This window comes from Caretta caretta, chromosome 2 (assembly GCF_965140235.1).
Source record: "Caretta caretta isolate rCarCar2 chromosome 2, rCarCar1.hap1, whole genome shotgun sequence".
Classification (NCBI taxonomy): Eukaryota; Metazoa; Chordata; order Testudines; family Cheloniidae; genus Caretta; species Caretta caretta.
The window spans coordinates 34,287,644-34,300,662 of NC_134207.1; the positions used below are offsets into that span (position 1 = coordinate 34,287,644).

The following is a 13,019-nucleotide window of genomic DNA, read 5'->3' on the forward strand; positions in this document are numbered from 1 at the left end:
GTGAAATGTTGCCCAAACCAATACGTTACAGTAAAGTGTTAGGGTGGCACAAATTAAAAAGTACACAACTGAATAATTCTAGTTAATGAATTGACAAAATGTATTATATATGAAGTGCTTCATATGTGTTTTCAACTTATTTAAGTAATCTTTCCTTGTATCAAAAATATAATTCAACACATTTAATATTATTGAAAAATTAAGAAAAGATCCCCTGACAATGCTTTTTCTTACCTCCCACTCCCTAGAAGCAGCTTCATTAGTGCAATCACCAGTTTCAGGCTCTTCATTTTTCTTTACAACTATAAACCCAGGCTCTCTAATAGACTCCCCAGTATCCTCTGAATACGTTTCTGGGCTCCACTGAATAAAGAAGGCATACAAGTGTTCTGTCCTGAAAAACAAAATCAAATAATGACACAAATTAAAACAAAACGTATTAGTTGTTGACTTTATCAGGGATTGCACATGCACGTAAAAAAACTACAACTTCCTTGTGCTTTATCACTACCTGAGATAATCGAAACAAACCTGATTGAGAATCTGTTAATTATGCTATTGTTTACTTTTAGTATTTCACTAAACTTGGACAGTGAAAATAGACCAGCTTTAATTTGTCACCTTAACTTTTTCCATTCTTATACAGTAGCACAATAATACTGTTTGAACTCTCAGCTTAAGAGTTTTTATATAGTACCAACCACTGAAATATCCAACCTCTAATAATACAAAAGGACTGCTTAAACAGACTCATAGGAGGTTTAAACCAAATATGATTAGAAAGGTTTGCATATCTCTTGCCTCATTCTGCCCCAAATAAAACCTACACTTTGAGCCTAAACCACTTCTGAGTGTTTTCATATTCTACTTAGCATTACTAGATGGCACAAAGAAAGAAAGCGGAAGTTGTGCATATAACAAGATCCTGAAATACAGACAGATTTGTCTCGTAGTAGTAGTTCATTAAATGGCAAATACTATTCTCTTTTCTATAGGCCTCACAGAAACACAGGAGTGTTTCCACAGTTTGGGAGGGCATGATCCCAGAAGACTGCACAAGAAGTTACTATCCCCCCATGTGCTACAGAACTATGTTCTATGAGGGTTCCCCTTGCACTGACTGAGGGAAGTTTGGGGGACAGTACCAGTGACTTTGCAATACCACAACTTCAATGACCTTCACAACCATGGACAGGAACAGAACAGCCTTGAGGATTATAGCAGCCCTGAGGCTTTATGGTGTTGTGGAATGGGGACAAGGATCCTCCCTCTCCTCTTCCTTGGAGACCTCCCTTGAGGCTAGTTTATGTACTGTAAGTCAGCACAAAGAACAAGATTAGGCCCAAAGAGATTAAAGTGAGTATCAGAAGTGTATTTAAATTATTCTCCTTAAAATAAACCCTGCCCAAACTGATACTAGATTATCAGAAATCACACTTGCTGCATACCAGCAAGTTCTTATAAGATTCCAACTATAACTTGTAACTCTGTAACCTTGTAACTCTGTTTCCAGAGACCAATAGCCACTAAACAGTGCCCAGCTTAAATGTTAAGTTAACCTTTTATTTTACATGAATTTTAGTGCTTTTGAAAAGATGTTCAATAGACAACACTAGAGACTGAACTCACTTTGAACAAGGCAGAATAGGTCATGACAATGAAAGCTTCCGCATATAATCCTACCTGCCTATGAATGGGAGCAGTGTCAGTGTCCATGTCAGTTCAAAATAACTGGTGTCTCAAAACTAGCTAATAAATGCCAATTATTAATTGGCAACAATTGTAAGAAACTCGTATTTAAAATAGAAAGTTATTGACTTTGCCTACAAGAAGCTTACTTAAGCCGCCAACATTTAACATCCTTCCCCACTGTATGGTGCTAGTGCCATGTACACATCAAGCACTACGTTACCGTGGGGGTTGGACTAGATGACCTCCTGAAGTCCCTTCCAACCCTGATATTCTATGATTAACTTGCTCCTTGATCTTCTCTCTCTCACACAACAGGATGGAGATGAGTCCATCTGAATTCCTCTCCATGCTGATATATGCCATGACAGCCAGCCACTTGGCCTACCAAGGATGCAGTCTTTAAAAGTTAGCAAGTAGCACAGTTTGATTAATTAAAAGTGATGTTAAGTAGAAAGAATGGGACATGCCAGCATTAGTACAAGGCACATAAACCTAAAACCCTTCTCCTCAATTAGCAAAATTCTTGCACCTGGCTAATCTTTTGTCCCCACACTATGGAGGTGCAATGGTTAATAGCTCCAAGTAGCAGTGGATCCACATGGTCCATCTACTCTTCCCCCTTGCCCACCCAGCACGTAGTTGTATTTCCACATGCATAAGCTTTCCAATTTCTTACCCGATTTGAGTAGAACCGTGTTGTTCTTCTGCATCTGACACTCTCCACAGCTGTGGAAGAATGGCAAGATTTGCCTCTTATGTTATTACAAGGAAGGTATAATTACTTATACATGATTTTGAGAAGCGTAGAGGAAGGTAAATTAGATAAATATTTTCCCAGGCATCATTATAATCTGACAACCTAATCCCTCTTTACCTTTCATGTGGAACAGCAAACCAGTACTCGTGTTTCTTATCTCTCTGTGCATACTGCTGCATTAATGCACTTGCTTGTGACACAAATGTTTTTCTCATTGGTTTTCCAACTCTGAGACACAAGAACTTGTGAGATCGATGTCTTCTCTTCTCTTTCATAAGAGCAGAACCTATTACTGAAAAAAAAGGGGGGGGGGGAGCAGGTAGTTCTGTCAAGTTCTACTCCACAAGCTGAACCATACAATTAACCAACTACGTATTAGGATGATTGATCCAATGCAGCCTGTATTAGCTGCAAATACTTTTATTTCATTATTAAGATTTGCTACCATTCAGCATATTTAAACTCACTTATACACATGGAACAATAAAACCTAAGACGACGACACAGATTTGACTACTTCTAACTTCTCTCTCTCCCCCACACCTCAATCCCACAGTACATACTGAAATTTCAGTTATGTTTGAAAATGCACCGTGATGGGGAGAGGGGGGAAAATGACTCACCTCATGAGGGCTTCCTAGGAGCTGGGTGTGGTACTGCAATCTTTTTCCTGCCCTGGCACTCACTGTAGGTTGCTAGCCTCACTAGGTAGGTCTTCAGTAGCTTGGCCCTCCAGCCAAGTCAGTGTCAAAAATGAACCTTTCTGGAATAGTTAAGAATCTACACTATATGCCCTCCAGGTTCTTCAGCCCAGTCTCTGGGCCCTTTAAGTTCAGCCCTTTGCTTGAGCTTCTAAAGGAACCTTGACCCGTTTGCCAGTGGCTGGTGGGGGAACCCAGGCCTGCTCACCACTCTGGTTCAAACCCAAAGGACCTTATAAACAGCCATGCGCTGGTTGCTTTAATTAGTTACTGCTGCTTCCCTGGGCCTCCTCCCACCTGGCCCCTTCACCTTCAGCCATTACCTTATGGTTAAAGTTATCAGCTCCTCTCTCCCAGGGACAGTAAATGAAGCTAGTCGAGCTCCTTTGGCCAGAGAGGAGCACCCTTCCTCGCCCCTCTGGTCTCAGGCATATACTGCCCTACTAAGCCCCTGTAGCTCCTTTAATCGGTGTCTGCTAGGCATTGATTGGCTGTTTTCACAAGTCCTCTCTAGGCAGGCCTGGAGGACCAACCTTTGCTGCTACTTCCTGGGGGGGGGGGGGTGTAGTAGGACTGGGTGGCCTCCATCAGCAGGTCATGAAGGGCCAGATACACCCATCACATGCATCAAAAAGACATATTTTACCTGTAGTCTGAGACTGGAATCCTCTCCCTTCCAACCCACCCCCTTTTTTTAAAAAAAATTCATTTTCCCAATGTACAAAATGTGATCAGATAGCAATAAAGTGACATACAATATACAGTGGAAACAACATATTTACGAGAGAAAAGATTAATGTATATATTTAGATGTATGTCAGTCTTGTGTACTGAATGTATGTGTATTAGTTACTTTTCATTTCAAGAAACCAATTTCTGCATTTATCAGTGCAGAATTAAGACTTATTTACATTTCTAAAATTAGCACATTTATCAAATATTTTAGAGTTATAAAACACACAGGATGAAGTAGCTGTATATTTTGCTGTAGTATTTCTAATGAACTAAAAGGAACTGTTAGGTTCCTAAACACTGGACAAGTGATTAGGTATAAATTGCCAAGTTTAGCTAAAGGAATTGTGAACAAACCAAAATAAACAGCCTCTGAGACAGACTAAATACCCAAATCCCACAACACTTCAAGCTGATTCAGAAGGAAGCCTTTAAAAAGCAAAGAGAACACAACCAAGTTTGGAAAACAAACAAACAAACAAACAAAGAATGAAAAACACTAGGGCAGTGGTTCCCAAACTTGTTCTGCCGCCTGTGCGGGGAAAGCCCCTGTCGGGCCGGGCCGGGCCGGGCCGGTTTGTTTACCTGCTGCGTCCGTCTTTTGGGGATTTGAGGATAGTGGAGAAGGGAGAAAATGATGATTCAGAAACAAACATTCTATGATGTACTCTAGTTGAACCACATCCAGGATCTATCTCTGGGTGAGAGGATGAGGATGAGAGGAACATTGGTATTTAATTTTAATAGTCTCCTCCCCAGGTGTTGCTCATCGGACTTCTCGTGACTGCAGACAGGGGTAGTTTCTAGTGCTGGAATCTGCCTTGCAGAAGACTGTTAGTTCCCCTTTCTGGGCTTAGACTTGCTCCAGTCTCCCCTTCCACACTTAGAGGAGCAGCCACAAAAAGGATACATAGCCTTGCAGCATCAGGGGCATACAGTTAGCCAAGGCATTTTTGAGCTTTTTTCTGTCAATGTCTCTATTCCTATTCCTCTATTGCCCCGAGGCATTCTGCCAGAGAGGCCCTCCCAGACCAGTTAAGCTGAAGCTGCTGCAACCAGCCACCTGAGTATCAGAAGTAGTTTCCAACAATCCTACTACAAAGCCCTAACCCCCAAGGCTAAACAGCCCAGAAACACCTATGCCTTGTCTACACTGCCACTTTACAGCGCTGAAAATTTCTTGCTCAGAGGTGTGAAAGAACACCCCCACTCCGAGCGATGCAAGTGTCAGTGTAGACAGTGGACCAGCACGTGCAGCTGTGCTCCCAGCACTGGTAGCTACTCCCCTCATGGGAGCGACTACACAGCAACATTAAAGCACTGCCGCGGCAGTGCTTTAACGTTGGTAGTGAAGACATACCCTTGGAATCCCTTTTTGCATGAATACCTTGTGAGCAGAGCCTTTAGCTCTAGTGCTCTTTGGCGACGAGTCAGAGGAACTGCTATCCCCAGAAGAAGAGGCCAGTTTTCTCGGACATTTTCTTGAACCCATTTTCTTAAAATTTACTCCTTGGGGGAGGTGGGGACTGGGAATCTGAATCACATGGTGAGCCCTGTGAACCTCTTCTGCTAAAAGGCATCTCTTTATCCCTGCTCTTTTCAGAGTGGATAAAATGACTGTAAGGGGACACTCAGCTGCTCTCTGGGGCTCACAAGACGACAACCTCTGAGGTAAAGGCACTTTTCTTGCCAAACTCCGAAGCTCTCTAGCCCAAGTGGGAATTTCTTCTTTCCCCCCTGTGCAAACTTCCCCTGGGGCTAAGGGAAGGAGATCAAATTGCTCAACAAGAAAAAGGAGGAGGAATGATGAGACCCATGCTGCCCTAGGGTGCACAAGTGAAAGACCAACTAGCAGCTCCCTCCTCTATTTGTGGTTGTTTTGGTTGGTCCTGCTTATGGTTTTCCCACACAGCGCAATCCTCTTCAATGTAACTGCCACTTGCAGCTGAACAGCCGTCTTCATTTTTCAGCCATCCTTCAAAAAACATTTTGGCTGTCAGACACCCCCCCAACCCTCTGCTCTGGTAATTCTAGGAGGCGGACAAACCACCTCTTCAGCTTGCTGCCCCCCTCTTAAAAAAAAGAAAACAAAACACCTCACAGTAGGTGCCAGTAGGAGGCAGAACAAAACTGAGTGGGACTTCTGAAAGTGGTGGCTAGTTCCTTGTCAGCCACGCAATTGGCTTTGACCCTGCCCTCTATAGCTACAGAGAGGCAACAACCCACACTGAGAATATGTGGACCTAGCCCTGAGAGTGAAATTTATATTCCATGTACCTTATCTGATTCCAACATCAGGGGAGCTCTATAGTAATACACAAACATATGGAAAAACAAAGAGAATCATATAATCAAAATAATATTGGACAACGAATTAAATAGTTTAAAAGTCCTTCTGTGGTTTCTCCATTTCCCATGAATTAAATGTTGTATTATAAAATGATTCCCAGATCATGTACACACGTTTGAATAGCAATCTTAAGCATCCTAATGGTATGAAGGTTAGCAACCCGTTGTACAGTCCCAGCTTCTAGCAGTTGGAGGTTTAGGGACTCCTGGCACACAGGGCTGCATCTTTGACCACCCTGGTTAAAAACCATTGAAGGACCTATCCTCCATGAACTTATCTAATTCTTTTTTGAACCCTTAATAATTATTGGCCTTCACAACATCCCATGGCAATGAGTTCCACAGTTTGACTGTGCCTTATGTGAAGAAATACTTCCTTATGTTTGTTTTAAGTTTGTTGCCTCTTAAATACATTGGGTAACCCCAAGTTCCTGTGTTATGTGAAGGGGTAAAACAACACTTCCCTATGCACCAACTCAATATCGTCATGATTTTATAGACCTCTATCCTAAACCTGACCTTAGTCACCTCTTTTTTTAAGTTGACCAGTCCCAGTTTTTTTTAATCTCTCCTCATATGAAAGCAATTCCATACCCTTAATCATTTTTATTGCCACTCTCTATACCTTTTCCAATTCTAATGTATCTTTTTTGAGATGAGACCACCAGCCCTGTACTCAATATTCAAGGTGTGGGGATACCGATGGATTTATATAAAGTCATTTTGATATTTTCTGTCATACGATCTTATCCCCTTCCTAATGATTCCTAACACTGTTAGCTTTTTTGACTGCCACTGCACAGTCAACAGATGTTTTCAGGTACCTACCCACAATGACTTCAAGATCTTCCTAATTTAGGCACCATCATTTTGTATGCCTAGTTGGGGATTATGTTTTCCAGTGTTCATTACTTTGCACTTATCAACACTGAATTTCATTTTTTCCCCTTCACCCAGTTTTGTGAGATCCTTTTGTAACTCTTTGCAGTCAGCTTTCTACTTAACTACCTTGAATAATTTAGTATAGTCTTCAGAACTTTCTCTGTTCACCTCTTTTTTCAGATAATTTATGAATATGTATAACTATAACAAAGTTTTGTCTATATATTTTTCTGCAAGCATTTTTATGCAAACTGAACTGTACATTCAAAATGTCGTTAAATATGACGGGTTTCAGAGTAGCAGCCGTGTTAGTCTGTATCCGCAAAAAGAAAAGGAGGACTTGTGGCACCTTATAGACTAACAAATAAATTTGTTAGTCTCTGAGGTGCCACAAGTCCTCCTTTTATTAAATATGAGATGTCCTTTCAAAAGTTTCTGAATGGTGCCTAGTGCAATAATGGGACTATTAGTAACAGCATTAAGATGTGGGGATGGGAGCCCTGGGAGAACTTTCCCCTGTGATCTTACTAAAGATACAATCCAAAATTGCCAAGCCCAGCTAGGGGACATAGTGTGTAATATAACACTTCCCGTAACAATTTAGGGTATTAAAGTCAAACTTATTACCACAGAATGATACAGCAATTATATGGGTTGACCTTCCAAAAGGTAGTTACTTCTGTAACTAGATCAAACAGCTAACCACACCAGATGTTGAGATATAAAATGAAGTCCAGCCAGTCCAAGAATATATTGTAATTAAACATATTGGTATTTTTAATTATATATATGGACTGGCTTGAACGTGAACATTCTTTCAGAGTTATGTTTCATATAAGTACTATCCTGAGTTTTTTTTTTAAACCCGATACATAGCGCATGGTTTAAAGTGCTAATTCTCCATTAGTGCATCATAAAATGACCAGACAATTAAAAAAAACAAAACCAGAAAATGTGAAAGATTTGTATTTAGAAATAATGCCAGAGATTTTACATTCTTGACAAACTGCAAGTTTTGATTTGAGTTACACTCAAAGATTGTCGCAGTAATTTGCAACTAAAACCACACAGAAAAAACTGTTACCTACCTTTTCGTAACTGTTGTTCTTTGAGATGTGTTACTAGTGTTCATTTCATTCTAGGTGTGCGTGCGCCCATGTGCGCGGTCGGAGATTTCTGCCTTAGTGGTATCTGTAGGGTCGGCTGTGGCGCATCCTTGAGTGCTACGTTCACGTGTCAGTACATCAGGCACCGCCGGCCCTACACCCTCTCAGTTCCTTCTTGCCGGCAACTCCGACAAAGGGACAGGAGGACACGTAATGGAATGGACATGAGCAACACATCTCAAACAGTAGTTACGAAAACATAGGCAACCGTTTTTCTTCAAGTGCTTGCTCATATAGATTCCATTCCAGGTGACTCACAAGCAGTGTCCATGGAGGTGAGCTTGGAGTTCACGGCTGTGCAACTTGCACCACTGCTCTACCAAAGCCAGCATTGTCTTGAGCTTGCTAGGCAAGTGTATAATGAGATGCGAATGTGTGGACAGACGACGACCAGGTAGCCACCCTACAGAGCTCCTTGATTGGAACCTGCACCAGGAAGGCCACTAATGATGCCGCAGTCGAGTGTGCCTCACGACTGCTGGTGGAGGCACATTTGCCAGCTCATAACAGTAACGGATGCAGGCAGTGATCCAGGATGACAACCTTTGAGCAGACACTGGGCGACCCTTCATTTTGTCTGCTACTGCAACAAAGAGCTGCATCAACTGACAGAACAAAGCCATTCCATAAATGTAGAAGGCCAGCGCCCTCCCGACGTCCAGGACATGCAACCTGCATTGCTCTTCCGATTTATGAGGCTTTGGGAAAAAGACAAGTAAATATGCGTCCTGGTCGGTACGAAATTGGGACACTACCTTGGGCAGAAACACCGGGTGTAGACGCAACTGAACCGTATCCTTGTAGAATACTGTATAGGCCGGTTTTGAAGTAAGTGCCCTGATCTCAGACATCCTGCAGGCTGACGATATCGCAACCAGGAACAAAACCTTCCAGGAGAGAAGCAGGAGAGATCAGGAAGCCAGAGGCTCGAAGGGATGTCCCAGGAGTCCCGACAGCACAAGATTCAGGTCCCCGGGAGGGACGGGATCCTGGAAGTGCGGGTAGAGACGCTCCAGACTTTTCAAAAACCGGGCTGTCGTGTTGTGAACGAAGACTGAATTGCCATGGAATGGAGGGGTAAAGCTGAAATATTGGCCAGGTGGACCCTGATTGAGGACAGGGACAAACCTTGGAGCTTAAGGTGCAGAAGATAATCCAAGATCTCCTGCGGTGGCCTGCTCAGCCTGGATAGGCCATTCCGAGGCCCAGCACATGAACCTTTTCCATTTGGCCAGGTAAGTTGCTCTGGTGGAGGGTATCCTGCTACCCAGCACGACCTGCTGAACCCGGGCTGAGCATTCCGGTTTGTCCGCGTTTAGCCATGCTGTCAAATGTAGCGCCGCCAGGTTTCCGTGGTTCTGGGACAGCACATCCGGCCGAAGGGGCAGCTGCAGCGAGGCGGCTACCAAAAGGTCCAGCAGCGTGCTGAACCAGTGCTGGTGAGGCCACATGAGGACTATTAGGTACAGTGTTTCCTCAAATGCAGCCACTGTGGCTGCATGCAACCACCAGGTCCTTTTCTTGCAGCCACTGCCTCCTGGGCTGTGATGGGGGTGGGCACAAATAAGCGGCCCCCTCCCATGGCTGTCAGCAGGAGTTGAGCCCTGCCCCCCCTCTGGAGACAAACACCAGAGGTTTAGGCAGCTGGTGAATTCCCCACTTTCCCCGGGGGGTGGGGGAGGCAGGCTTCGGCCATGGGGCTTCAGGCTCTGTCCAAGCTGTGGCGGGCTCTGGTTCAGGCTCCGGCTCCAGGCTCACCACCCCCTACCCGCCCCCCACATTGTCCCTGGGCCCCACTGCTTCCCTGCCCACCTCCCCATCCAGGGCTTAATTTGTCCCAGGGCTTTCTAGGGTTGAGTAAGACTGCTGTGAAAAGTGATATCAACAAAAGATACAAATATCACTTCACAGCAGAAGACTTACCAGCTAGCAAGTCTTAGGGGGAAAAAAGCACAACCAAAAGAAAAAAACAAAAAAGGCAAGAACATGCAAAGCACCTTATTTGTGTTTCTATTATCTTTAGGTCCAATAAAGAATAGAGACAACTGTCAATTTTTATTACTGAGTCTGAAAAAACCCTACATAAATAAATTACAATGATTTGGACATGTATATGTGCATATTTATTTGTTTTTCCTAAAGTTAATTAAATATTTTAGGAAAAAATTGTCAGCATGGCCACCAGCCAGAGTTGGTGGCCACACTCTGAGGCCACCAAAAAAATTTGTTTGAGAACCTCTGCGCCCTGTCTTGTTTGATCTTCACCCTGTGACTCAATGGCACTGGCAGGAAGGCATACATCAGAGTTCCTGACCACGGGATGAGAAATGCGTCTGACAGGGAGGCCCATCCCATCCCCAGGATCGAACAGAACATGTGGCATTTCCTGTTCTGCCTGGACTTGAAAAGATCCACCTGGGGAGTCCCCCACTTCTGGAAGATTGTATTGACCACCTCCGGATGGAGCGACCACTCGTCGCAAGATGAGAAGGTCCTGCTGAAGTGATCCGCTAATACACTCCTGGTCCTGGGCAGGTGCGTGGCTACCAGATGAACAGCACGCCACACACAACAAGTCCCAAGGCAGAGAACTTCTGTGTAAAGGGCCGACGACCTGGCTCCACCCTGTATGTTGATTTAATAAATTGCAGCAGTATTGTCCGTCAGGACCTGCACCATCTTGCCCTTCAAGTGGGGCAAGAAAAACTGACAGGACAGGCGAACCGCTCCGAGCTCTCTGACGTTGATATGGAGAGCCAGATCGTCCTGCAACCTGTGGCCCTGCATGCTGAGCTCGCCGAGATGGGCTCCCCAGCTCAAATCCGAAGCATAAGAGACCAGGGTCAGCGATGGAGCTGCAAAGAGAACTTCCTCCAGCACCGACCTGGGGTCCAACCACCAATCCAGGGATGATCGAATGTGATCTGGCACCCTGACTACCCGGTCTAGGTCGTGCCTGTTGGGGATGTAGACTGATGCCAGCCATGCTTGCAGAGGCCAGAGATAGAGCCAGACACAACTGACCATGTATGTACATGCAGCCATGTGGCCCAACCACCGCAGGCAGATGTGCGCTGTGGTGAGTGGATGGTTTTTCACATGTGAGATCAGGTCTGATCTGGCTGAGAATTGCAGGGTATAGTCCCGAGATACTATCTCTAGCACCCAGCGGTCCGAAGTGACCTGCAACCAGGCCATATGGCAAGGATGAAGACGGTTGAGGAAAGAACAAGGTGGATCCGGGGAGTTGACTGGGTCATCGCTCCGGAGAGCGCCTTCAAAATGAGTGCCTCTGGCCCCCAGGATGCTTTGCTGAGCCTGGATGCACAGGGTGAGTGGGAGGAGGAGGGGCAGCGACGACTAAAGCTTGTGTTTATCACTTCTCCTTGCTGACCCCTGTCAAGGTTCCCAAGTCCTTGGTGGCAAGGGCAGCCGGAACTGCTTCCTCGCAGACTGAGGCGTATGCAGACGCAGCGAGCAAAGGGTGGTATGAGTATCCTTCAACCCATGCAGCCTCGCATCTGTCTGCTCTGCAAAGAGTCCATTCCCCTCAAATGGGAGGTCCTGGATTGAAGTCTGCATTTCTTGGGACAAGTCAGTAATCTGAAGTCAGAAGCTGCACCTCATGACCACCGCTGATGTGACCACCCTAGCCGCAGAGTCAGCCATGACCTACGCCATTTGAAGAGAGCACCTCGCTGCTGCAGTACCCTCCTCCACCAGGGTGCCGAATTCCTGGGCCAAATCTTGGAGGAGGGACTCCTTGAATTTACAGAGGGAGTCCCGTAAGTTAAAATTGTACCGGCCCAAGAGAGCCTGGTGGTTTGCCACCCGGAATTGCAGGCTGGCTGTCAAATACATTTTCCTCCTGAAAAGGTCCAGTCTTTTAGCCTCTTCATTTTTGGGGGTTGAACTGGTGTGCCCCTGCCTGTCCTCCTCATCAGCTGCAGAGATGACCAGTCAGCCTGGAGGTACTCGAACCCTTCGGAGATCTGTGGCATGGAGTTGGAGAGCGCTGCCTTGGCTCAGGAGATCGGCCATGCTCAACTGCCTGTGGAGGGTCTTGACAGCTGGCTTGCCCTCATATGGAGCCTTTGCTGCTTCCTGCGGCACACGGAGTGCCAGCAGCGCTGGTAGAGGCCTCTGCTCTCTAAGCACTGGGAGAGCCTGGGAAGGCGTTGATCTCGCCCCAAGTCTGGATCCCCTACTGCGCCCAGAAGTTGGCAGTGGATCCTTTGGGGGGGCTAAGGGCCCCGACTGGGGAGGCACATCCATGTGGCTCCAGTGTGGGTGGGCAGCCCAAACTGGGTCCTTTGCCTGGTACCAGGGAGCCGTGCTTCTTGGTCTTTCTAGGCACCAGTGCCAGGAGTGCGCTATGCACAGAGGCCGAAGTACCAGGGGCAGAGTCTGGCCGGGATGGCTCAGAAGCTGGTCGGAGGGCAGCCTCCAGGAGGAGAGCCCTCAAACAGATATCACGCTCTTTCTGGGTCGAAATTTTTTACAGATACAATATTTGTCCTTCACATATGATTCCCCCAAGCACCTGAGGCAACTGCTGTGTGGGTCAGTAACAGGCATAGGCCTGTTGTAATCCAAGCAAGGCTTAAACCCCGGAGACTGGAGTATGCCCTGGCTCGGGTGAAGTCCCCAGTAGGACTCTAGCGTTCAGTAGTTGTGAAGGGTAGTTAGAAGTGAATTACTATAAACAAACTATTTACAAGGCCCTAAGGCTCAAAGTCA

General features: G+C 45.5%; 1 protein-coding gene across 3 annotated transcripts in view; it reads right to left on the bottom strand.

Annotated features, from left to right (window-relative positions):
• Window positions 1-13,019, bottom strand: part of OXR1 (oxidation resistance 1) — a 404,974-nt gene that overhangs the window by 54,997 nt on the left and 336,958 nt on the right. For all 3 annotated transcript variants that reach the window (XM_048841476.2, XM_048841475.2, XM_048841479.2), the window contains 2 exons: window positions 2,567-2,741; window positions 235-394 (listed from right to left, as the gene is read on the bottom strand). In XM_048841476.2, the coding sequence (XP_048697433.1) occupies window positions 235-394; window positions 2,567-2,741 (335 nt within the window). The remainder of the gene's footprint in view (window positions 1-234; window positions 395-2,566; window positions 2,742-13,019) is intronic.